The sequence below is a fragment of the Prinia subflava genome, chromosome 4 (genome assembly GCF_021018805.1).
Source record: "Prinia subflava isolate CZ2003 ecotype Zambia chromosome 4, Cam_Psub_1.2, whole genome shotgun sequence".
Taxonomy (NCBI): domain Eukaryota; kingdom Metazoa; phylum Chordata; class Aves; order Passeriformes; family Cisticolidae; genus Prinia; species Prinia subflava.
In genome coordinates this window covers 61,953,841-61,980,294 of record NC_086250.1, presented here as the reverse complement: position 1 = coordinate 61,980,294, position 26,454 = coordinate 61,953,841, and the positions used below count along the sequence as shown (strand labels likewise).

The following is a 26,454-nucleotide window of genomic DNA, read 5'->3' as shown; positions in this document are numbered from 1 at the left end:
GGACAAGAATAGAGCAATAGTTCCTTGGCTTCAGCAAACATTGCATGTTCAGCCGAATTTAATGGCCATGAACAGATAAAGATGGACACTTGGAAAAGACTGGGCTTTTCCTTCTTATTTCCTTCCATCTTCCCTGAGCTAGACACCAACCTTGGGTAGGTGGACAGAGCTAAATCAGAACTACCACATCTGCTGGGTGAATGCTGCACTTCTCATGCAGGCCAGCTGGGGATAACTTTCAGGAGTTTTGTGTGGGAAGGGACTGTGAGGGGAATTCGTGTTAGGAAATGAAACAGGTCAGGGATAGTCTTGGACATGCTCATGTGTCACAGATTTCCTCTTACACTGAGTTGAGCTTTCCTGGCCCTAAAGTGTTCTTAGAGAATTCTAAGAGGTGAGCTTGTTTAATAAGCCATATAAAAGCATTTAAAAATGTTTGTTTTAATGATTTTTTAATATCTTTTAAAGATATTGAACAATTTGACATTCATGTTGTTGCAGAAGAAGAACACAAAGTGGTAAGATTGAAAAATCTTTGGGTTGGAGGTTTTTTTACTTTAATTAATTTACCTGAAAGCTTTGAAGGTTTTTTTAGTTTTATACTTGGGCAACACAAAGTTTATTAAAGAAAGCATTGATTAATATGGCAATTTGTGCAGTTGACCACAAAGCTGATTGAAAAACTTTACACCTTGTCATCTATGAGTAAAATTATTTATTTTACTGGGTTTGTTATGTGTTGCCGAATGCTTCTGTTTGTTACAAGTTGGGAGTAAATATAGTGTTTATTAATTTTAAAACCATTTTAAATATTTGCAACAATTTTAAATATTTTCAGAATTGCTTTCCTAACCTTGTCTATTGTAAGTCTGTGTGAACCCAGTAGAGGATTCACTTAAAAAAACCAATTGAACAAAAGATGTAAAACTTAGATACAGTCCGAGTGCAGTGTATGTTCCCCTCTGTTTCCCCTCATCTCTTTTTCTGTTTTTAACACAAATTTGTCATCAACAAATTGTGGATGTTCTGCTTGAAAACTTATTATTAATGAGCATTTGTCTAATATAGTAAATAATTGTGTCCTTAAAGCCAATATTAGGCTTTGAAGGAAAAGTTAAGGACTTGATGTTTGTCCCTTTGCAGTTTTTCATGGTTTTCTCAGTTTATCATGACCCTTCAAGCAGATAAGTTTTATATGCTAGACTACAGTAGTGGAGTAAAGACTTAAGTATAATCAGAAAACAGATTGATCTGATGTCCTTCTGACAAACGGATTTGTTTTGGTTGCTATCAGATTTCCCTACATCATTCAAGTGTACATGTATACAGTCCCAAGAGTTTTCCACAATTCTAGCCTTTCCCCTTCTCCAGCCCTCTCTCTCACATGAGACTTTGGGTAGAAATCTCTTTTGGAGCTGACACAGTTCCCTTCAGCAGTTAATGTAGCTGATTCTGAACTTACTGTGGCATTTCCCTCCTCTCTGAGGAAGGGTGCCTCTGCTCTTCTTTGTTCACTTTGAGCAGTTTAAGCGGTGAATTTCTTGCAAGCAAGGAAGACTGAAAGAAAAGATTTGTCAGTAGTTGTACCCTTGAAACTGTGCTTCTGATCTCTTTAAACTGAACACCTTGCACACAACAAAGGTGGACTTCATGCTGCTGACAAGGAGCCTGTTCCTTCCAAGCTCCTTACTATTTGTGCCTCTTCTCTCACTGCTTTTCTTTTTAAAGCACAGACTGTGCATAATTGTAGCAAAACCTTATTTGATGGCTTCTAATGTTTTTATTCTTTCCCTGCAGGTGATTCAAAAGTCAGGTCAGCTTCCAAGAGCCAAAGTTGTAGATGACCTCGTTTGGGCACAGTGGGATATGATGGAGCAAAGACTCTTCTACATTGTTCCAAAGGTGAGCTGAAAGTCATTCTTGCAGTTTTGTTCCTGGGGACAGTGAAGTTTTAGGTGTGTGGGGTAGCAAGTAGGGGTTTGTTCTCATTAGGATGATCTTGTTCTTGCCTCAAATAACCTAAAACAAAAGCCAAACTTGTCTTAGATGCTGTTGTGCTTAGCACATTGCAAGAGGACTGATGGTCTTAGTGCTTTCTATGAAGAAGGTGGACTTGTGATTTTTTTTTTTTTTTTTTTTGCTTTAGAAAGGTCTTTTACTCAAAAATATCTAAGTCTATCCAAAACTGTTGTGAGTATAATGCCTCTCTTCTAGAGAATTCACATCTAGAAAGTACTGAGAGACTAAATGAGGACAGGCTCTTGGCAAGAAGCTCTGAAACTCTTAGGGTTTGGATTTTCTATTTTGTCTGAGGGATTATTTGCACTTGATGCATTCTCTGTAAATAAAAAAGGATTTTTCTTTACTCCTCTTAACCACGAAAAGAGTGAATGTTAGGAAACAACAGGAAGTAAATTGTGATGGAGAAATCTATTTGCTTTTGTTTCTGAAATACCCTTTTTCAACCTATTTGCTTTTGCTTCTGAGATACCCTTTTTCAACTGACCAATACAGTTGTAAGATACAATTCTTTTTGCCATATAGGTAGGTATGGAAAACATTTTTTTAACTTTCTAAAACGTGAGATGTGTATTGCTGTGCTCAAGTGAGAGCCCACGCAATTTTATGTGATTGGCAGATAATGATCTGGGACAGGAAGGAAGCATGTCATAGTGCTATTGTGAGGGGTTATATGTGGTTTTTAAATTCTTTTGTCCCCTAACTTCTGCATATGTGATAGCAAAGCAGGTTGAGTGTGAAGAATGGTGCTGAGTATCCAATCACTTCTCTGTCTATATAGTATGCTTTCTTACTTACAAAACACATCCTTTTTTATTCCAGGAATCAAAGAGTACTTTAAAGTGTGTCCAGTTTTATCCTGATGAAAATTTTAACTCAATAGTAAGTTATGAGTATTTTATTATATAATGGTTTTTAGTGGGATGTAATTATGTTTTCCAGGTACTAGTACAGAGATCTGTTTGTCTTTTTCATTGTTAAAACTTTTTCAGAGGAAAACTGGAGTTTGGTTTTCCATTTTTTTTTTCTGGTTCTTTTGCATTATTTTCTTGTCAAGAATGTATTCAGTCAGATTCAGATTTTGGCACAGTAATGGAATTACACTTAGTGGAATTACACTTTTTTTGACCTAGAAGACAGTAAGTGACATTCAGAACACTATACTGATCTTATGCTCAGTTATTTAAAAAGCAGGCTTATCAAGTGCACTAGACAAAGAAACCAGGTACAGATTTTGTGTCCCTTTTAAGCGAGACAGGAATGTTTGTTGCAGCCAAAATACAAAAAACAGAACGTAAAAGTTACAACATGTAATTGTTACTAGACCTTTGTCCCAGTGGCTGAAAATTGCTGCACTGCAGCAAATTATTTTCTCTTTTAAAAAAAGAATCTGTTTTATGGGGGTTTTTGAAGTGACTGTAAGGATTACGGGAAGATAAATAAACTTGTTAAAATGTTGAACCTGGTGAAATTTTACTGGTCTGAAATGTTAAACATAGTATATTGACCTCTGTAAAGAACAGATTTGTTTTCTTTTTTAACAGCTGGAATCACACCTGGATATTGCTGTAAATGATACACAATTAAAGTAAGTTGTTTGGTTTTTTAATGTTTTGATTTGCTCTCCTTTTAATATACATGGTGACATTTTACAAACCCAAGTAAAATTTGTCCAAACCACAATATCTTTGTTTGCAGTTGCCTACATGGTACTGGAACATGAGAATGACATAGAAACTGTGTCCAGACCTCCAGTTCTTATTCTCACCAGGGTCAACTGTAAAAAGTAATTTAATCCTTGACTGCTTCTTAGTGCCAGTTAAAAAATTATTTGTCTGAAGAGCTAGCTATAGGTTAAACCTTTGGGGAGTGCTGAACCTATTTAAATTAATTTGCTTTAACCTTGGGTGTGTTGTAATGGTGATGTCAAAATTTCTATCAAGGGAACCTCTGCATTTTTAATTGCTGTTGCAAGTTTTATTGGGCAGTTAAGCAAACCAGTAGCACCATTTTATAGCCTGTGAAGACACTGCCTGTATTCTGTTCTCCTCCAGCATGCTCTTTCCAGCAGCCTGCATTTCAAAGACGAAGATTTGTCTGATTCTGTGTCTGCCATGCACATGACTGCATCTGAGCTTGTCTCCTGAGGGCTCCCTTTTAACTGAGGGGAAAAACTAGCCAGGATGGTTTAACTGTGTCATAATCCTCATCTATCTTTACATTCCAAAGGGCCCATTTATTTCTGTGAATAAAAAGGGAGGCCAGAGCTGTTAGGCCAGGTGTCAGTAGCTGAGGGCTGTTGAGTTCCACCCTGCCCAAGCTGTGGCTCTTGGAAGGTCTCAGTGCTGTGCCTAAGGCTCAGCCTGGTGCTCCTGCATGTGCAGGTTGCCCTATAAAAGGGCACTGTATCCTCTTATAGTTGGTGCTGAAAGAACACAGCTCTTGTAAGAGCTTCAATGCTGTGTTTTACTTTTTTTTTTTTTTTTTAAATTACTGCAGAAGACCAAGGGGAAAATCCCTACAGGATCAAAATACTTTCTGGAAAAACCTACAACCAAACAGAGAAACCACACAGCAACAAAAAAACCCAAAGCAGACTAACTACAGACTTCTGCTGCATGTTTTGCATGGTGAAAATAGGCCTTGTAGATTCAAAGATATGTAAAACCATTAAAGTACAGGCAGCATGAGGCTGAAAATGTCATGGTATAACAAGTTCCATGTGAGTGTGATTTTGTGCTTTTCTTTTCCACTATTTCCACTGAAAGCAGTGTCCCTATTGCAGATTAAAATGTAGCTTTAGAGATGGGCTGTAGAGTCTGCAGAACCTTTGAGCTATTAGGTGTCACAAGTATTTGGATTTCCAGCACGTCATGAGAACTTACTTTCACTTCAAAGTTCAGGAACGGTTGGACAATGCAGTAAGTGAATATGAAGTTATCAGGCATGTTGAAAATCGTTGGATAACAGTGTGCTGTCTTGTGATTCTTGTTTTTAACAGTGTTGAGCAAATTGGTTAAAGCCTAATTTAGCTTGCATTACAGAACATTTGATTATAATTTCATTAGTATATTTTGGTTACATTGTGACTATTATGATAAATCTCTGTGGATGAAGTGATTTACTTAGTGATCTTTATTTACTCATAGACTTGTGAATTTTGGATATGATTACTGTCAAGATCAAGATGTTGCATCTAAATCTTTGAACCTTCAGGTTTTCACAAGTAAAGCAGGTAATGAATAAATGCAAGTATGGTCAAAATTACCTCCATTATTAATTATCATGTAGTGTAAGCCTAATTGATTACTGAAATTCTTCATAAAGTATTGAAAAACACACAAAAATACAAACATTTATAATGTGAGTGTGAGATTTGTATTACTTTACAGCATATTTGGCAGGTAACTGTGAGGAGAGGAAGAAGGCATCTGTGCTTTATTTGTCTTAAGAAATTTTTTACCTCCTGAAAGCTGCAGTGAAGTTGAGCTGAAGTACCCAGGGTTTTATATATCAACACCAACAACAAAACAGTCACCTAGACACTTTTTGGTACCCCAGCTTCCAAGAACTGGAACTGTGCTCACCTCTAGTGAAATCTCTCAGTCCAAGAACACCTTAGCATTTTCCTGTCAGGTTCAGAACCCAGCAGGTACCAAAGTGTGGCTGTGTGTTACATTAAAGCAGTCTAATGTTAAAGCTGACCAAAATTATGTTAGAAAGTAAATTCAAGGAAGGTTTTGTCTGGGTTTCTGGTCTAGTATATATTTGTGTTACAGAGTGGACAGGTGTACACAGAGCACGTGCAAGGCAGTCTTTAAGGGCTTCATATTGCTGTTAGTATGTGGTGTTTAGAAGGTCCAAGTATGTGATACTAAACATGATATGTGCTACTCCAGGGTTTAGTATATTTGTGATTCCTTAACTTAAACTTAAAATGTTTCTTAAACCTTTAGGATTTTGGAGTCTCCCTCCATCCTAATGTATGCCATGAGGTTTTTTGGATTAAAAACCAGTCTCTGTTCATCACAACTGTTTCAGCTTTTGAATTGGACCACAAAGGCAGGCAGAGATGGTGTCTGGTGTGATGGTGTTTAACCTTTGAATCATCAGCAGAGTTGGGCAGGGAAGTGTTGCAGGAGGGGCTTTGCATGTCACTCCCTGAGGCCTGCTGTGCACTCCAGTGAACTGCTGAGCTGTCTGCCACTTGCACTGAAATGACCATTAGTGCAAATCAAGTGAAATACAGCTTCCTTACATGGATTTTTTTCTTACCAAGGCAAACTGCATGCTTATAAAGATTAGAGGGAAGGAATTAGAAGTAAGAGAAAGCCAAGTTTCTATCTTTCAAATGTAGATTAGGCTTTTTCTCTGTTAGCAAGATAATTTCGTATATAAACAGCCAGTCCAATAATGGAAAATATTATTGATTTGTATATATGTTTCCTTTTTAAACTTATACTCATCTGGAGTTTATTCAGATTGAAGCACCTCCTTGAGATTAGGATGAAATTCAGTCATCCTCCAACAAGACTCTTGTTTAGTTACTGTCAAATAAAATGGTTTTTTTCTGTCTGATGACAAAATATTTAAAGTCTGTGTGGAACCTTTCACAGATTCTTTTCATTGCACTTACTGTAAAACAGATGATTTGACAATTGCACTTACTAAATGAGATTACTGTATGTGGCTTTTTCTTGAATATTGTTTAAAACCGAGGATTACCTTGCACAACCCATTTCAGGTAACTAATAGTTTGGAGCAAGTTATTTTGGTGCTAAAATCATATCTAGTTGTTGAAGAACACTGTGGGTAATCACACTAACAGTTCCCTTTTGTGCCTCAGTGGTGAGTTGCAAAACTGGATTGCAAGTTCTTTGTGATGCAGGCTGTGCCTGCTGTGGGACTGCTAGGACACCTCTGATATCAATGCCAGTATCCCTACTTGTACCATTCAGACACCCCTGGCAAAGCACAGTTGGCAAAACTTCAAATTGGAATATTCCATGCCATTTCCCATTTAATAAAACTGTTACTGGCTGCTGCCACCCTGAACTCTGAATGAAATCACTTATCCTTTCTCAAACTTCTGCATCAGAAATGTAGCTCTGTTCCTTACACTCAGCATGGACAAAATCTCTCCAGATATAAACCCCCATGTAATTCTTGAATAGCTGAGATCAAGAAGTTCCAGTCCTAGAATTAATTTAGCATGTCCAGAATTCAGTGGTTATTAGATAAACATTGCACTGTTATGTTTTCTCATAGTGCTTTAGAAATTTTTTTCAATTAAATTTGCTCAGTATTAAAAAAAATGCAGGGAGTAAGAGGTCATAGACACTGGATTACCATCACCCAACTGCCTGAAATTTAGGCATCTGGACTATGTTCCTAGAGAGAAATAAGCATCTCCAGAGGATGATTTAGTCCATATTTCTTTGTTTGCTGAATAGGGGTCTAGATGAGAGATGTTTGGATGGCTGAAGTTAGGTGAGGCAAGTCCCTCTTAAGTCAATACAACTAGACAAAATGCCCTGGTGCAATGTTGTATTTGAGTTGTGACATTTGGATGCTGTGTTGAGATGCTGTGATGTCTTGTCTGATGTCAGCCTCATGTCTTGAGTTTTTTCTTGAACAGAAACGAGGAATTTGTAGTTAAAAGTTTCCTGGGGAAAACTCAATGTCTGCATGTCATAGGTGACTCTTACAGTCTCAGTGGTGTGACTGTCGAGTGCCAGAGTTGTAACTGCTGTTTCCTTAACAGGAGTAGGACTTGATTTTTAAATTCTTTCTTCTTTTCTTTTCTTTTTTTTTTTTTTTTTTAATATTTTTAACCTTTGTGGTCTAGATCTTTTTTCCTTTTTATTTCTGGAAAGATAAGTGTCCACCCAAGTATATCCTCACAAGCCTTCTCACCTCAAGGCATTCAGCTACAGCATTTATGGTTTGCAAATGATTTTGAAATGGGTGCTGTGGAAGATGTGGCTCTGCATACAGGTGCAATAGCTGCCAAGCTTTCCCTGCAGCAGCACAACCCAGCTGTAATTTGCAGAGAGCACTGCTAAGGGTAGGACAGGGGTCTGTGGTGTACCCTCAGACTCTGGCTGCTCTGCTGAGGTTGCCAGGACTGTGTCAGACTAACATTGCTTGGACACCTGCTGGTCTGAGGCTGCCGTGCTTCTGTCTGTATTAACAAAGCAGCGTTTGGTGTTTCCGGTTGTTTGTATTCACTTGTTGACACATGCAGCAATATTGTTGAGTGGAAAGATGCACATCCTATTTATATCTGCCATAGCTGCTGTTTCTGTGGTCAGCTTGCACGTTGCCCACTGACACTTCAGTCTGAATGCACTTGCTTGCAGGTTGTGCAGTTTCCAGAGCACTGTACACAGAGGGCTCCAGCATACAAGGAAGATATTTACAGTGCTGGAAGGGAGCTGTTGATAATAAAACAGCAATCCAGTGGCTTGCTGGAGCTTTTCCAGTCTTCCTCATGAGTCCTGATGCTACTACTTTAAAAATTATGCATGTTCTGAAAGAAGCCAAGTGCTCTGGCAAAATGCCCTGTCTGTTGTCTGAATGACTCAAATATCCAAGCAAAACTTTATTAAACCATATTCAGTCAGCTAAGAATAAGCAGAAAGAAAAATTGCATCTTAAGGAAGCAGTTACCTTCCCCAGAAGACAGAAGTGTGAAGTGTGTCAGCCATATCTGTAGCATAGCTATGGTACAGCCTTGTGGTGTGAAATACTGAGGCATTTAATGAAATAAAGTAATTGGGTAGCTGTGCTTTTTTTGTACTTGTGCTTTTTCTGTACTGTGGCATTTTCTGCATAACTTGTATACATAGCCTTTATTTTTTACAGAGCTGTACCTGTATTAGTATTACTTTCTTTTCTTCTTTTAAATTACAAACTTTCAATAAAGGTGAAAGGTGAATGGTCATATTTGTGATGAGTTTTCCCAGCTGTATTGGGATGATATGGTTTGGAAGCTGTTTCTAACATGAATGCCAAAGCATCAAAGTAAGGGGATTAAAGTTTTTAGAAGAGATGAAAGCAGGGTTACCATCCAGTGGGATCAAAACATGATCAGTCTGAGATAGAATTATTCTGGGAGTGGGAAACCTTCCTGTATGCAGTACTCTGGCTGAGATAAACTTGTCCCAAGAACTGACTTCCCTCCTAAAAGAGGTATTAGTGGTTCTTTGGGCTGGAAAGGGGAGAAGTGGCTATACTTCTCATGTGAGAAACCTCTCAAGGTAGTGTATTCATGCTGCTGCCAATATGAGATTACTTAAAAAGCAAAGAAATGGTGTTTTACTATGAAGTTGAGCATATTTGACAGCTCCTGAGTACAAAATATCTGCATTGAGGCAGTCTGTGGAGAGAAAGGCTTGATCAGTTTTCTGGCTGCAAGAATGATTTCTCCTGGGAAGGGCTAAAATGTACTTCCCCTAAAGGGAAGAACTGGCCATGACAGGACCTAGGTTTCCATTGTGCCAGATTGCCTCCTCTGTTCTTTCTTGATTTTGTTGCATTAGGTAAATAATGTTTAGAATCCATAACAGATAATCCTGTAATCTTTACCTTTTTTGAGAGATTATTTTTAGTTTCTAATTTGAAACAGTCTTAGATATCTAGGCTAGATAAAGATGTCTAGATATTCAGCCGGACAAGTGAATTTTCTTTCCCTATTTTGTCTTTTTAGGAGGCTTGTGTGTGTGTAGTCTAGTCTCTGATACTCCTCATGAGATCATATACTCCATATATTTTTTACATAAAGGTAAGAATAACTTATTAACTTACTGTACTTTAATTTGGAGACTGTCAGTGTGCTGAAAAAGTCACAGTACGCTTTTTCAAAACAAACAACTACCAAAGTCTGCAGACAATAAACTACTGTGGCTGGTGTTTAAAGACAGCAGCTGCCTTTAGCTGCAGAGTTGATTTTCCTGCTGTAGACTTCCTGCCTGATGCTGAGTGAGTAGCTTCAAACCAGTGGCCTTGTAAATGGTTATTAATTTGGTCCCTTATTTCTAGCCAGACTTTCCGGCGTGCTGAGCACAGACATCAATGAAATCTGTGGGAGCTTGCAGGTGTGTTGTACTTATGCCATAAGGCATTTGTATGGGAAATGGAGCCAACAGCTCTTAGCTTGAATGTCTGTTTAGAATTCCAGTTCAACATGTCATTTTCACAGCAAGAGGTGCAACACCCACTGATTCTAAGAATAGTTGCTGTGTAAGTGGTGCTCTGGCTCTTAAAGTTAAGACTTTTGGTTTTGTTTTAAAATAATAAAGGACACTGTGTTATTCCAATCAGAATTAAAATTCTCATTATCAAGATTTTCTTATTTGATACATGGACAGAGAGGCAAATTATTTTTCAGCTGAGAAGCTGCATAGCATGGAGTAACTGTGTTTAAGTGCACAATATGTCTCTGTTCTACCTTAACTGTTTTCTTGTGTCAGGATGCTTCTCATATGTCAAAACTGCACATACATGTTGCTTTGCTGCTGGAATATTGTGGGATTGAATGAACTCCCATTTTGTGTTCTTGAAGGCATTGACAAATTGGAAGAAGGCCTTTTTGGGTGTGACACACTGTGCTGTGAAGGGCTGATTTCCCCAGACACACCTGACGTGTAGCCAATGAGTTGTTGGGTTGCTTGGAGCCAACCATGGCCCTTGTATATCCTGACCTGTACTAGGAAGAAACTGAGGATAAATATGGTGGCATTGACTAGCTAAGTCTGACATCACTTAGCAGAGATGTTTGAGGGTTCATGTTAAGATTTGTCAGTCATACAAGACAATCTTAACAATGGCCCTGCAGTGACCCACAGAAGCAGTGGTATATTGGGTCCGTAACTCACATTTTGGAGGCCATAAGCCGTATTTTGGAGACATTTAAGGAGTTCAGTTTGTTCTGCAGCCTCTGTAATCTTGGCTGAAAGCTTCCCAGCCCTGTTAAAACAGTCACTGCAGCATAAACAGAGAAGTCACGATGTTGCAGTTGAATTCCGCAGTGCTGGTTTTAGCTTGCATGTGCTTATGCTGGCAAGTGACAAAGTGGTGATGGTGAGTTACTGACTCATTGCAAGCTAACTTCACTCAGTATTTTGTATGAAAAGTTATATCTTTTGACACCTCTGCCTCTGTAGTGTTGCTGGTGATGACTTTTACTCTTGGTGGTCCTGTAAACTGAATATTGAATTTCCATGCATTATTAGGGAGCGTCCTGATCATGACACCATTAGTTACTATAATCTTCAGCTTTTCTCAGAGGCAGAGGAAATTTGAGGGCATTGTGTCATTCTTACTGAGTGCCAGAAGTGTGGTACAAGTCTAGATTAAAACAACAGCTGTGCTGATGCAAAGCCCATGCAAACACAGCAGGTCTGAAATTGGCCTTGTATAAACTGAGCTGAACTAAATTAGAGCAATAGAGCATGGAGATAAACAAAGTGGAAATGCTTAAAAGGAGTTGAAAGATCACCAAAATGTGAAACACAGCTATATAAAGGATTTGTGTTTGGGTTTTTCTGGGAGAAAGACGTTTTTACACAAGCTTGCTCTGGGATGGAGTGCTTCTTTAAACACAAACATAGGCTGTGCAGTGCTTGGCTAGTCTTCACACACTAAAGAACTGCATTATGTAGGTGCCAGTCTACCAAGTGTGCAGGAACTCTGTTTAGGATGGATTAAATCTGTCTGTGCAGACAGCTCCATAAAACAGTCTAAAATATCCCTGTTTGGATCTGTGGGCACTGCTGAAGTTTCTATCTATAAAGTCATATCTGGATTGTAACAAATGGTGTTTATTGTTTGAGGGTTTTAAAGTATTTTTATTTTTCCCAGGTTACAACAAAACTTTTACAGTTTCTCTAGAAAGAACAGAATCTCATCAATTGAAGGAAGTGGCTTTTATGAATCTTGGTAGGTTACTTGTGTTACTTTCCTGTGTGATTGCCATGCTCTGTGTAGTAGGGAGACAAATGACTAACTCTTCTGTGGAAGGAAAGGATTTTTTTTTCCATGATTTTAGGTAGCAGTGTTATTTTGCTGATTTTCTTCTGTTTGCCTTTTGTATTTGATATTTGATATTGCAATGCCTCACTGCTAGTAAGCAGCTTCCTCTGAAATTGCCTCAGAATCTGTGCTGGACACCAGCTACTGAGTTCTTGAGTATCTCAAGTTTCTTGAATCTCTCCTGCAAACCCAAATGTGCTGCTTGTGCTTCCTGTGTTAATACAATAGCAGCTTTAATTAACTCCTTTTGTATTTCCTAGATATAATCAATTCCTCACAGAATTGTGATCAAGTGCTAAATTGACCACTGTTGTTTCTTTAAACAGACTATTATGTGGCTGCTTATTTGCCTGGCCAGTTCCTGCACCTCCTGAACGTTCAACATCCTGACCTGCTGTGCTATAGCTTATTTCTGACAGGTATAGTAAAACTGCTTTAAGTAATTTCATTGTTGTGGAAACTTGTTCATATCTCTTTACATAAAAGTTGTATTTCTCAATGTTTCCTTCTTGCACAGTGTTCTGACAAAGGAAGGATACTGAAAAAATAAGAATGACATTTTTGCTACTTTCCATTTTAGAAAGAGAAGCTGAACTGGTGTTTCATACTTTACGTATTTCATATTTCTTGCTTGTTATGAAATGGAAGACCTTTCACTGAATTTGAAATTCTCTGCCTTGGTTTCATATTTTCCCTTCCCCCAGTTTTGCCCATGGTTCTTGGTTCTCCACTGTTTTCAAATTTCACATGAGATGTAAATTTGATTTTACATTTCCTTCCTCCAATTGAGTTGCTCTAAATGTGTGTGTTTGGAGGGTGTGGGGAGAGGAAATCTGTTTCCTTCACCTGATCAGGCTGATGTAATTTAATTTAGAGTCTCATCTGAGATGGTGTTACCTCATCTCCAATAAACACGTCTTTGTGGGAAGTGGTTTGTTTTTGGAAGTGGGGTGCCTTTGTTTGAAAACAGAAATCTCTTGTTCTGATTGGGTGAAGGAGACATAAATTGTGGAAACTGATGCAGTGTAGCATCACATGAAACTAATACCTGTTTGATATGTATAATGAAATGCTGTCTGCTAAAAATGAGTGGAAAGCATCACTGCTGGATGGTGGGCCTGATTTCTCTGATGCAAAGGGTTTGAAATAGAGTACCTGTATGGTACCATGGTAGTGAACATTAGTATTAGCATAAATAAAATGGTTTGTGTCTGATGCTTCAGTGAATAATCGTAGAGCAGAACCTTTCTGTTCTGGCCATTGGAACTGGTGGCAAGGGATCCACCAACAGAAATTTGTATCATGATTCTGCATGAGAGCAGTTCTGACCTGCACAAGCTGTACCAATAGGTGCTAATTCTAGTGTTGAACTTGTGCTACTGTCCTTGTGCTCTGCTCTCTTCCATCACATGAACTCTGATTTGCCTTGGAGCAATCTCTGCACCTTCTCTGTGTCAGCAATAGGAAAGGAGAGAACTGAGTATGGACTGTGCTCCTTATCTGCTTTCTTTATGGAGCCAACACCATTCCTGCTCCTCTTCAGCATAATATCAGGGCAAGCAGTGCAAGAGGCAGACTCTTGCTTGCTGCTGGGAGCCTAGGAGTCTTAAGAGAAATATGGTAGCAGGCAAATTTTATGTTCTTACTCGTGTTTGTTCTCAAACCAATGTTCTTCAGGTGAGGATGCCAGAATCAGCACACTACAGAACTGCTCCATCCGGTGCCCATGGGTGTCAGCAGTCCTGGATTGCGACGCAGGAAGTCTGTACAGTGTGAGCATCAGTGACAGGGCCTTGCTGCAGCTCCTGCAGGAGAGCAAACGAGACTGTGAGAGATTGGCAGCTCTGCATTGTGCCCTGCTCTACTTCCAACACACAGGAGACTTGGAAATACAGGTGGGAAAAGAACCTCCTCTAAATTTTTTCCAGTGACTGGCATCTTATGTAAAACAGGAGCAGGGCATGAATGGTACCAGCCAAAGAGAAGTCCCAATTCACCTGGCAGTGCCAAGAGTCTCATCAGCTGGGATGCCCTAAACCCCTTTATCAGTCCAGGCTGTCCTGAAAACATTGGTGTCTCTATCACTACTCCATGCAAAGTGTTACTACCAAAAGCAAATTTTCTATACTCTCTTACAACACTTGCTTAAACAGAGAGATGTGACAAGCTCCCTGTTCTCATTCTGACAGATTATTCGGTGGATTTCTGAGAACCTGTCAACATGTCATTCTTTTGACCCCATTCAAGAATTTATCATTGGTGGGTATTTCTTTTCCTGCATAGTGAGTTTTCCTGCATACTCCAGTTGACACTGAAGGAGAGACCATGGCAGTACAAACTGACTCTTATTTCTGAACTTTTTGGTCATGATTTGTGTTAACTAACCTGCACTTTGTGGCATTCAGAGACAGTATCAGTAGTTTAGAAGATACATAGATATCTCAAAATCAGACTAGCAGTAAAACTTTTCAAAGGCATTCTTCTCTCTAATGGAACAAATGGATTTATCATTATTTTAGGTCTCTGGAGATTGGTTCCTCAGCTCCATTCTCCTCTAGCTCTAGCCCAAACAATTTTTTTCAAAAGGATTTGGCTTATCATGATACTCTCTTCTAATAGCTGGTTTCTCAGTCCAGCCAGTGCAGAGGCTTTGTTCAAAGGACCCCTGCAGTGCTGAGCTGTAGCCAAGCAGCTGACCTGGCCCTGCAGCCATCTGGACTTCTCTTCCTCCTTTTGTGCACAGAATGGGACCAGTTCCATGATGGAGGAAGCTGTTTCAGAGACAGCAGCAGGATTTGTCCCTAAAACAGTGTCAGATGAGGAACAGTGAAGCATACTGTTGTTAACTGATCGTTTATACAATCTTGCCTTTATAAATCTTTTTACATTACATTACATTCAGCCTCCCTGTACTGCAGAATGTGTCCAGAAACTCAGAACCTGGATAAACTCCTGCCCTACACATCATTGCATGACTGGACTGGGGTAAGATAACAGCTGGTACTTTAATTAATAGCTAGAGGGTCTGGTTTTTTATCCCTTAGTACAGCCCATAGCCTGTGTGTCTCACCTTTTCATAGATAGTCCAGATTGATACCTTCATGCCTGTGCTTTGTGCCTGTTTTAGTCTTACCCTTTGTGGTGTTTTCCGCAAGTCGAAATTTTTGACAACAAATAAAAGCATTTGCAAAACCAAAAACAGTTACTATAATGGAATGGATGGTTAAATATCTCAGTTTCTTAATAATGAGGTATTAATTTATTCCTTATCATATGAGGTTTATAATGAACACAGAATACATTTAACCAGCAAAATCCCACAGTTATTTCCAAGACAAACAGAATGAGTAAAGATTTACGAGTAAGTTGGCAGAAGTAAAATAGCTTCAAGCAAGACTTTACAGTTAGACCAAATTGTGTCTTAATTTCTCTGCTGTGACACTGCTCTAATGTGTTGTTTTTTAAAAAATAAGGGCACAGTTTTGGCTAGCTAGCTGGTTTCATGGAGGAAATGGATGATGGAGATTCGTTTAAATGCCTCATGTTCTGTGCTAAATTATAAGATTATATGTAATTTCTCTGCATTTATAGGTTGTTCCTGGAGTAATATGTGCCACAGACATTATTTCTCTACCTGTGTTAGAGGTAAGTTCCAGTATAAAACCACATTTGTGTTTGCAGATTAGTAGCTGCTTTTTTTGTGGGTTGGGGGTGTGCTAAATATTAATGCAGCAGTGTCCCCACAGCCCTATCCAGAAATAGATGTGAACAGAAAATTGCCCTGTTGGAAATTATTTATACATTTACTAAAATATCAGTTAAACAGACTGAAAGATGGTGGGGTTTTTTTCCCTTTCTGAAACACTTCTATTCAACGGGGAGGATTATCCACAAATGAATTGCTGGTAATCAGATTGATACCTCTTTTCTTTGACTTTGGAAGCTGAAGGCAGAGGTGGCATAACAGACAAGTAGGATTTCTCCATATGCTCACTTTGAGGGCTATTTCATTGTGCTGCCATTGGTGTGGATGGTTCATGACCCTCTGTGTTTTGTCCAGAGCATCCTGTGATTGCACTTCCATCAGGGCTTTGGCTGCTACATCTAGACAAATTCCTGCACAGCCTGCAAAGGGCAGTGGGCTGTATGGGGAAGGCACAGGCTGTTTGGGTAGGAAATTGTTCTTTCCGTTGAAAACAACATGAATGATTTGTCCTGTCTTTCCACTCCCTCAGCTCCAGTTTAGGAAATACTTGAAATTTTCCTAAGCACTCACTACAAAATCTGAAAGAGAATTTGAATAAGCAGTTTGTTGTGGAGAGCTAATGGGAAGGATGAGGAGTTTAGACACACCAGCAACATATAGGATTAGACTCTGCATGTATGACAATGTTGTTCCATGTAGCTCTTTAAAGACATGCTTATAATTAGTCATAAAGCATGACTGTTGACAAAGCCTTTTCAAAATCAGTGAAATTGCCCACTGCTCTTTCACTCTGCAGCAGTGCATCACAGCTGTGCTGCACAGATTCACAGGGTTGCTGTCAGGGAATTGGGCTTTGTATGCTCTGAGAACTGGGACACCTGGGAAAATCAGATCTTGAGAAAATTTGTGTGCAGATAATCCCTGTAATTCACTGAGGTCAAAGTTAGCAGGGCTTTAATTTGTCTGAGATTGAACCTCAAGCCCCTGGGGGGCACATGCCTTTAGCAGCTATACTTCCTGATTGTGGAACTCATTTCCTATTTCTGTCTGAAACCTAAACAGATTGAAAAGGTCAGAGTTGAACTAAAGATAAATATTTCCTGCTACTTTTGATGGCAAATTGCCCTGACTCTTACATGAGGACAAAGATGCTAATGCACAGGGTAAAGTTTAATGCTCTAAACCCACACCAGTGTCACAAACCCACCACAGCTGAAGCTCAGTTGGTGTTTCAGCTGGTGCATGGCATCAGGAGTCAAATCCTGGTGGCAGATCTCCTTCTACAAGTAGTGTTTCTGTTGCAGAGATTTGATGTCATTTCAGGGAAACAATGGTTATTTGTGACTTTGAGAACCTTTTTGGAGTTCTCAAGCCCATGAGCTGTTGAGAGATTTTGGGAAGGCTGTGTCCATATTCACATTAAAAATTGGTGGTATTTGGGTATCAGGTGTTTTTATCACTAAATTCCTGTTCATCAAGATATACTGCGAAAGAAGGAACAGTTACTTAGTCCAGTTGTCCAAAAGCTCTACGTAAGGATTGCAATTAATAAGTTTATTTTTTTTCTTCCTTTTTAAGCACAAACCAAACTTGCAGGGGTGCAAATAAGTTCAGTCAGAAAGGGAGAATGCAGAAGGAAGAAGGGAAATAAAGAAAATAGGAGGAGGTACAGGGGAAGAGTGATAATGTATAGTGCAAGAAATTGTCAGAGCACCAGGAAAGCGTTTCTGCCTTGTGCTGTGCTGAGCCCCTGGGGTGCAGAGTGATGTTTTACAATGCTCTCTGAATGCCATCACTGCTGGGGAGACACAGCACCACAGTCCAGAGAGACATGGGCCTCTCAAAGGCAATTGTCACCCCACATCTTTTCCAGGGATGTAGCACAGAGCTCTCTATCTTCAGTTTTTAACTTATGAAAGGCTTCGTGGGAGCTTTTCATGGGTTGCAAGCTGGTGCAGCCTTGCTTTGACTGCTAACACAATGTCTTTAGGTGTCACGCTTAGGTGTGAGTCCTTGACTCTCTAGAAATGTCTCCCAAATAAACACCTAAGATGAAGAAGCCTTCTCTTTCTAGTCCTTGCCCTGATGATCCTCAAGAAATACTAGATTTAATTGAAAAATCCTTTACTTTAAACTTTTGACTTTTCTAATACAACGCATCTTTTCGGGATTAAAAGCAAACACTCAAGTCTACCACTTCCTGTTAGAGATTTCATCTGTGAAAGAAAATTGCTGTCCTGCTTCCCCCTGCCACATGTCCAAGTCCAGTGTGGCCTGAACACAGTTTTGCAGTGGTAGTGCTGTTGCATGGATTGGTCACTAGATGATACCCTTATGCTGTATTTAATATTTCTCTGGTTTCATATTGGTAACATTTAGCCAACATTCTGCAGTAGTAGGTTGTAGATCTCATGAATTAGGTCCAGAAGAGTGAACATATGGTGCCATATGTGATCCTAGTTTGCAGCTGCTAAATATAACTAATATGAAGGAAAACCCAAGATTTATTTTGTCTGCTGCAGCTATAATAATAAAGTGACAATAGGCACTGGCAGCAAGAGGAAAGTGGCTGGCAGGATTGAGTCTTTGAAATTTATTTTCTTTGACAAATTATAGTTTATAGTAGGAAGTGGTTTCTTCCTTTTGAGGTTTTCTTTTAAAGCTATTGTTATTGTAGGATACTTGAGAGGAGGCACCAAAATCCAGTATGTTAGTGCAAGTGGAGGAATATTGTGAACTCAAAGCTCTCTTCATTCAAATATTATTACTGTAGTGTCTATGTTGAGAGATAATGTATATTAAGAGGAACAAGAACAGCTGTTTTTTGTTTTTTGACAAAACTGTCAAAAAGAATTGCCTTAATCTCATCTCTTCCTCAGCAATGATTACATCTTGCCCCCCTTATAAACAGCAGCTTCAAATTTTTATACCCAGACTAAGAACTAGGTCAGGAAACCGGTGTGGTTTTGTTTAGATTTTTTTCCTCTTGTCTGTTCACAGCTGAGTTTAAATTAAGTTTAGCATTAGAGTCAAATGCTTTAGAATTGCTATGGAAATTTCTGGAATTTGTTTCTTTTCTGGGATGAAGCACTGTTACTTGAGGTTAGTAAATGGATGTTTGCAATCTAAGTATTAATGCAGCTTGAAAACAATTGCATCCTCCAGCTGTCATGGCCATGGTGGTATTCTTCTGTTTGGAACTACTAGAAACCTGAAATGGGATTTATTTGACAAAATGTAAATATTTACATCTAATTAGTAGCATAAAGCTCTTTCTAAAGTCAGAGGAAGTCTGGACAATATGGGCAGTGTAGTCTGTGGTGCAGTTCTTCCCATCTCAAACATGAAAATAGGTCAGATGAATTGTGACCCAGAAATACTTATTTCTTTCCAGGCACCAGATTTTGACCTCTAGTCAAGTAAGTGCCATTCCATCAAAAGAAATTAGTTTTGGTGCTTTGGTTTAAGTTTTTTCACTTAGACTGTTTTTGCATTAATCAAATGTCTTTGCAGTCACTCAGTGGGAGGGTGATAAGGTATTTGTTTAAGAGGACAGCCTGTGCTCATGCTTTCTCTGCAACACTTTTCAGTTCCAAAACTCCAAAGGCTTCTGGGAGAAACTGAACTCAAACTTGGAGAGTGTGAAGTATGCAGAGCCACACCTGCACTACCACAGTAACATGCTCAGGAGGGAATGGCAGAACCTTTCAGAAGAGGTGAGAGAGACACTGGGACTGAAACACTGGAAGGCTCCAGAGCTGCCTCTGGAATGGGGATTTTAAAGTCAAGCATGGATGAGTTGACTTTTCTTATTTTGAAGATAAATAAATGAGAATCTGCTTATCAGAAGTGCAAAGACTTGCAGTCATTTCACCTAAGGTGATTGCCTGTAAGTTTTATTCTGTTAAAGGGATGCAAGGAATTAAAGAAAAGCAGAGCTTGCACTGTACTGTTGTGAGGTTTACATGTGTGTGAGTGCCTGTGATGAGCACGGGCACTTGGAAGTTGGTGTGAGGCCCCCACTATGTTTTATTTCCATTCAAAGAGAAAACCAAATTAATTTCTCATCTTCATTCTGTCAGGGAGTATTTTATTAGTCTTCTGTTTTGTTCATTTTGGTATTTTTGTTTAAAAACCAGAGAGAGGAGAGAAGAAACACAGCATATTTGAGGAATATTTTTGAAAATGCCAAAAAGTACGTACTTGTTTCTATTATATTTACCCCTTCTTATTTTGCACAAGTATATTGAAGGATTTAATGTGCCATTTAATTAGTTGATTATGTATCTGAGTAGATATCTTTAAAGAAGATTATCCTGGTGAAAATCAGTTATTGGAATCCTTGTAATCACTACAGCATGATCTGAAATACAGGCCTCTAGAGCTAGGGAATTTATGGTGGATGTGAAGTTATTGTCATGCAACCTAGGCAGACTTTTTTTAATATCTAGTATTTTTGCTTCTTTTAGTCACATGTGCTGTTCTCAGAGTTCTTTAGCCATCTTTGAAAGATCAAAGGCTCATTTGAGTTTTTAATGATGTTATGAAAGCCTTTAGAGTACTGCCTATGAAACAGACTGATTTTTGTTTCAAACCCCAGGGTGCTTTCTCATCTGGACACTTGGGACTCTGGTAAGTAAAACCTTTCTTGGTGTAGGCCTTAGCTGTAAGACTTAGGTTTATTAGAATATTTCCACCCAGCTGTTGTTTGCTAAAAATCATTTGCTATGTGTGTTTTCAGCACAGGAGAGTTGGAGGATTTAAGATGAGAAGAAAACTTTCATGTACTGACTAGGAAATGCTTGAAAATAAAGTCCCTAGTTCATATGGGATCTAACAACATAAGCAGTAAAATTTGGGCTGCTAAAGGATATCTTCTTCAGGGTTTTTCTTGTGGAGCAGAGTATCAATGACACCATGTTACTGTTGAGTCTTGTCCACTTTGCAACATCAGAACTTGTGCAGGAGATTAGAGCTGGTGAAAAAAAGAGAGAGGAGGTGTACTGAATTTTCTTAGGCCAGAAACACTTGAGATTTTTTGATGCTCAGATCCTCTGTCACAAATGAGTAGAGCTGAATTTAGTAGTGTTTTATGTTCCTGCTATTCACACATCAGTGCCTTCTATGTGCCCTGCCACTGTGTGCTGTGACATGATGCTGATCTGAGTGCTGCTCTGTCCTTTTATTATCAAGAATTTTCAGTGTACTCATTTCCAGCCCCTAACACAGTCATCCCTGGCACTGCTAGTTATTGTAATGGGCTCTGACTTTGAGACACTTTGTATCAATTTTGTGAACCTCAGGTTCTTGTTTTCAAAGGTGCTTGTTGATGAAGAAGTCAGATGTTTAACTGTTACTAGATCATTTTTAAATAGCTGCCAACAAGTAACAAGCATCAATGTACTGTTTCCCTGTAGATTTGTCCTTGAGTCCTTTAAAATCAAGTAGCACAGGTCTTTGTGCTGCTAAGTGCTGGTGTAAATATATTTGAAGGTGAGCAAAAATAGGTGAAAATTTTGTAAGAGTTCAGCACTTAGATCCATAAATCTTGAGTTAGTTTTATCTATATCATGAAATAGAAGATTGATTTTCTTCCTTTGTTTTAGTAGACAGGAAGCACTGATTAGGAAATACAGGTTATTAATTTCAATAGACACTGTAATCTCTTTCCATTTAGTTAGAGAATTGTTCTTTTCATAGTGGTCTTTAAGTGTGAGTAACAGAAGCAGCCAGACCACAGGAGAGAATCAGTGGGAGGTGATTCCCTGGACTATTTACTTTCTGTCTAGCCATTTCCTTGAAAACCCATGCAGCTGCTAGAATTTGTTTGTTTGTAAATGCCAAGATCTGTGTAGCACATTACCACTGGTGTTACCAGAACATTCTCTCTGCCTCTTTGCTCTCTTGAGTCACCACACTGTGATAACTCTTACTTAAATATCAAAGAGAAGTGGATGGCAGTTAAAGAATATTTTCCATTTTTCAGATCTCTTATTCAGTCCATTGTTCTTCAGTGTCTTAGTTCTGTAGCTGAATAGATCAAACCACAGCTGCTGTTTGCTTGTCTGTTCCTAAGTACTTTTGAAGCCAGTTGAATTCTGTGATACTCCTGTAGTGCCATGTCCTGGAATGATTGTTGCTCTGTTTGTTTTAGAGGCGAGGCTGGTCCCTCTCTTTGAAGAGGAGGATTATCAGCAGCAGTTGCTTATGGGACTGGTATGTGCTTCTGTCAGTGGGCACTAGAGGACGCACAGGCTCCACAGATGTGGGAAGTGACCTTCCAAGTTCCAGTGCCGGGTGGAAGCTCACTCAGGGTAGCCACGGGGTAAACGTGGCAATTCCCAGGTTTTAGAGTTCACCATCACGATATTATCTTGACAGATTATCGTAAGGCATCGGGGAAAAACAGGAATAGAAAATTAATTTGTCAAAACGCTTTTTCCCAATAAAACTTCAGCCAGAAACTGGGAAGTCATCTTAATCTGTCAGTTATTTTTGGACTGCTTTATGCCTTTAAAACATATAAAAGTGAATTCCTCCCCTCACTAGCTTCTCTTTATTTTGATGGGCAGAGATCTTCTTGCTCCTCAATTTAACACCTTTTTTACTGTTTCTTTTTCCTTCTACCTCATTTCTGAGACTGCTATGGCCATTCTGAGGTATTTTCTTCTTTTGCTTTGTTTTCACCAGTGATCTCCCTAAAGGATCTACCATCTATACACTTCTGGACAATAAATCCTGTCTCAAATCCCTGCCTGCCCTCCCTCTGTCTAAATACACATCTTGGCTTATCTCTTGTTCTCTTAAAATCAACTAACTCTTCAGCATGCACTAGAAGGTCTCAGCAGTGAAGAGCAGATCAGCCCTGTCCTGTTTACATCTGAGGCAGATTTTCCTCCTTTGCAGTCTCCCTGTTTCCAAGTGTAGCTTCTCATTCTCTGAAGCTTTTCTACATTCCTTCCCCTCTGTTTATTCAGACAGCTCCAAAAAGCAGGTCACTTTGTCTGTGCCTTCCTGTACTGCTGTCTTGACAGGCTGAGATTAATCTATGTACAAGTTCCTTGTGACAGATTTTTATTTGCTCCAGTTTCGCTCTGAGCTTCTAAGTAATTCTCACAAAAGAGCCAGCATGGACTTGAGTTGCAATCTGAAGCTAAATGAGGTCAGCAAATATTTCAGAAAGGAGAGAGTAGGGAGTGGCATGGACTGTATGCTAACAAACACCCAACTTTAATGACTTTACAATTAATTTTTAACCTGGAATTGCCATTAATCACTTTGGTTCTCAGGTTCTTGGCAACTACTACAATTTGTACTTGTGCTAGTTTTCTCTATTATAAAATCTCTCAGGTTTATTTGTTTGTAGTAAGTACTTATATTCTTAGGATTCAATGCTCTTATTTAAATCTTTGTTTCACCCTGTTCCCTTGGCTTTACACAGAGAGGGATGAGAACTGTAAGCTTTTTCTTTTCACTATCATTGAAAGTTCAACTTAGTATTCGTTTTTCTGAATTTGCACCAAGTAACCATTTTGAATGTTCACATCTGCTGCTGAGTTTAGCAGGATTGTACAGTAGCTTGGGATCTCACTCTGAACAGAAGTTTTATAATGGGGAAATGTTTTTTTTGAGCCAATGCCTATTGATCAGGCCCTGCACCTGCTGTAGCTTGTGTCTCTTTGAAGATGCCCAATGACAACAAATTGTTGGCTTTTTCCTCTAGATGGTTGCTCAGCTGAAGGATCACCTTATGAGACATCTACAATATGTTGGAAAAAAGAAGATTGACCAAATAGTTTTGGATTACGTTGCAAACCTGGTTAGTCTGATTTCATAGTCACTATTGTGAGCAAATGTGTATTTGTTGGGTTGTAGGTCCTTGGGTGTGTGTATCACTTGTATACAGCATATATTTGGTGGGAAAAAATTTTAAGATATTTAAACATATTTTTCAGCCTAATATTGTATAAATTCATAAAGAAAGTTAATATTATTTCAATATTATTAAAAGAGTTGTACCAGTCACTCAGAATACAGAAGAAACAGTTCCATTTATGGCTTGTGCAAATATGTTCTACTCCCAGAAATAAAATGGGAACTCATCCTGAATATTTAAAACCATTAGCTCCATTTGGTTTCCTGTCGAATACATTGCTGCAGGTCTTGAATAATGAAAGTGCCACCAGGGGAAATAAAAAATGAACAAAAAAAGATGTCACTACAACCTGAGATGGGGTTAATCACCACCACTCCTACACAGTGCCTTCGGTGCGCTGTGCGTGTGACAGGAGACAGTTTTGCATGAAGAAATCTTTGTAAACTACTGTGGAAATTTGCTTTGCAAATTCTTATTTTTCTGACTTTCATCCTCTTAAGAGACTTTAAAAAGAAAAAAAGCTACAAAAAACATTAACTGTTGTGCACAGAAGTTATGTACTTGGTTTTGTCTGTCTCGAGATCATGTCCTTTAAGTGCAGAACGCACAGTCCTCCAAAGCTTGCACGGCAACTGTAAATCCTGTTCTTTGTGCCATCCCTGCCCCAGTGCTCCATAGAAACTTCCCGCAGTGCTTCTTCCTGGGGATGAAAACCTTGGGAAACTTCCTTGAGGCTACTGATGCCTGCATCTCCTCCCAAGTCCTGTGTGAGTCAGTTGCTGTGTCAATGACACGGTGTTCTCTGAATCACTGCAGCCTCACTGCCATTCCTGACTTTTCAGGCCTCACTTTGACAACTTCACAAGTTGTTTCACTGGTAATGGGCAGACTTTTATATATCTGTGTAGGAAAGAAACTAAAACTAGTGGCTGATTAAAATAGGAACTGTACAACATGAACCAAAGCTTTGTACCTGAAAATGGTGCTGAAAAAAGCCCAAGTGGAACATTTTTTCTCACTTCATTCAATTTCTAATAACAGTTTGTTCACTTTTAGTAAAAACTAAGATAAAAAATGTGAAAACATCTATTCAACCTTGATCTGCAAGGCTAAATTATTTTAGACCTAATCTTGCAAAACAAAGCTCAGCCCTCCGCACTCGCAGACTCTCAGGACTAATTCTCTCAACTCAATTGACAGGCTTATTCTTAGAAAAGCTACTATAAACAAAGATGATGTGCCTCTAAAAATTGCTTCTGCTTTCTGCTGGGGCATCTTAGATACTGTTTGGAAATATTTAGAAATTATTTCCTTTTTAAACTTGTGTTTCCCCTTATCCTAATTAGAAACTCTTACATCTCAAACCTTTCCATATCCTAAATGTTTTAGAGTTCTTCAGGAGAATGAACTGGTTTGAGTCTTACCACAGTTCTCTGTAACATCAGCAGTGAGTAGCAGAGCTATTGAAACTAATGAAAAAGGAAGAGACTTGAAATTTGTCTGTTTGCTTTCATAAAATATTTTGCATTACATTCAGGAACCCAGGAGTGGCTGAGACTAGGCTCTGTGGTGTGTAGTCACTGTGTAAATCAATGGCAGCAGAAGCTGGAGAAGCCAAAACTTGGGAGCACTGAGAGTTTCACATGAAACAGGCAAAGGCTGGTTGGTGTCAGAGAACTGTGTGTTCTTGTATACAGAGAAGTAACATGGGGAAGTGTGAATTGACACCTCAGTGGGAATTCCTTGTTTGCTGAGGAGCTCTGCAGAGCTGGAGTGTGTCTGGTTCCCAGTCCATGTGCCACCTCTCCTGCAGTGGTTGTTGTGTCCATAGGCTCTCTCTCCTCTGCAATCACTTTATCTTAGCTTTGCTTCATATCTGTTTCTCTCACTCTTCTCATTTCAGTGAGGCAGGAAGGGGGAGAAATAACTTATAGAAGCAGCGTGACATTTGCAGCCCCAACAGCAAGGGGAAGGGGAGGCAGGATGAGCAGGCAGACCTGAATAAACTGCTGAAATTTCTCTACAAGTCACTGTAGTAGCTGCCTGTTTTCCCCTGCTGTCTATGGCCAGTGTCATCTGATGCAGGCTCAGCTGCAGAGGCACAGAAAATAGACACCATTTGGATTTGAGGTTCCTTAGGAAGAGGAGGACTGAGTCATACTGCTGAGGAGGGGATCTGAAAGACAGCAAGACCTTGTCTCACTCCCTTTTCTCCTTTGCTCCTGGTTCTTTTATTTGACTGCTTTGAAGTCTCCTGGAGAAACAGCCTAGGATGCTGAGCACTTGTGGTTCCCACTTACTTTAGGGGAACCTCAGTTTCCTTGGCACCATTGCCTGGATCTGTAGATGTTTCAAGACAAGGTGACAGCACTGTCAGTCAAGGCCCTCCTGCATGTGCTGTCTTGCTGTTGGTCATGTGTTCTCTCATTAGTTTAGAGCACTCCAAGGGAAATGACTTCATGTATGTGCCCCAAAAATCTTCTTATTGTGTGTCTGTTACTCAGTGGAAAGTGGCCTCCCCTGGTGTAGCTCTTAACTTGGCTGCCACTGCTAACCTTGGACAGGAAGCTGCCTGTGCTCCTTCCATCACACAGAAAATGCTGCCTTTCTCTCATGCACATTATCTTGTGTGTTATGTTCTGAAAAAAAGATTGAGATGTGTGTATTTTCTACAATGCCAAGGGCAGATGTTGATCTCCAAAGTGGGTTTTGCTGTTAGTGAGGGTGTCACATCACAAACATGTATTTAAGATGCAAGTATGTTGTGATAGCTTGGATGATTATGGCTTAAGAAGTTGTTAGCTTTCTGTGCCCTGTG

The 26,454-nt window shown here is 39.3% G+C and overlaps 1 protein-coding gene across 1 annotated transcript in view; it reads left to right on the top strand.

The window, feature by feature from the left end:
• GSAP (gamma-secretase activating protein) overlaps window positions 1–26,454 on the top strand; it is a 43,859-nt gene that overhangs the window by 9,612 nt on the left and 7,793 nt on the right. Inside the window, exons 8-24 of the mRNA XM_063396936.1 lie at window positions 469–518; window positions 1,798–1,902; window positions 2,842–2,901; window positions 3,564–3,607; window positions 5,169–5,254; window positions 9,731–9,805; window positions 11,884–11,961; window positions 12,381–12,473; window positions 13,732–13,949; window positions 14,244–14,313; window positions 14,957–15,039; window positions 15,646–15,699; window positions 19,351–19,476; window positions 19,900–19,955; window positions 20,361–20,392; window positions 21,915–21,976; window positions 23,484–23,579. Coding sequence (XP_063253006.1) covers window positions 469–518; window positions 1,798–1,902; window positions 2,842–2,901; window positions 3,564–3,607; window positions 5,169–5,254; window positions 9,731–9,805; window positions 11,884–11,961; window positions 12,381–12,473; window positions 13,732–13,949; window positions 14,244–14,313; window positions 14,957–15,039; window positions 15,646–15,699; window positions 19,351–19,476; window positions 19,900–19,955; window positions 20,361–20,392; window positions 21,915–21,976; window positions 23,484–23,579 — 1,388 coding nt within the window. The remainder of the gene's footprint in view (window positions 1–468; window positions 519–1,797; window positions 1,903–2,841; window positions 2,902–3,563; window positions 3,608–5,168; window positions 5,255–9,730; window positions 9,806–11,883; window positions 11,962–12,380; window positions 12,474–13,731; window positions 13,950–14,243; window positions 14,314–14,956; window positions 15,040–15,645; window positions 15,700–19,350; window positions 19,477–19,899; window positions 19,956–20,360; window positions 20,393–21,914; window positions 21,977–23,483; window positions 23,580–26,454) is intronic.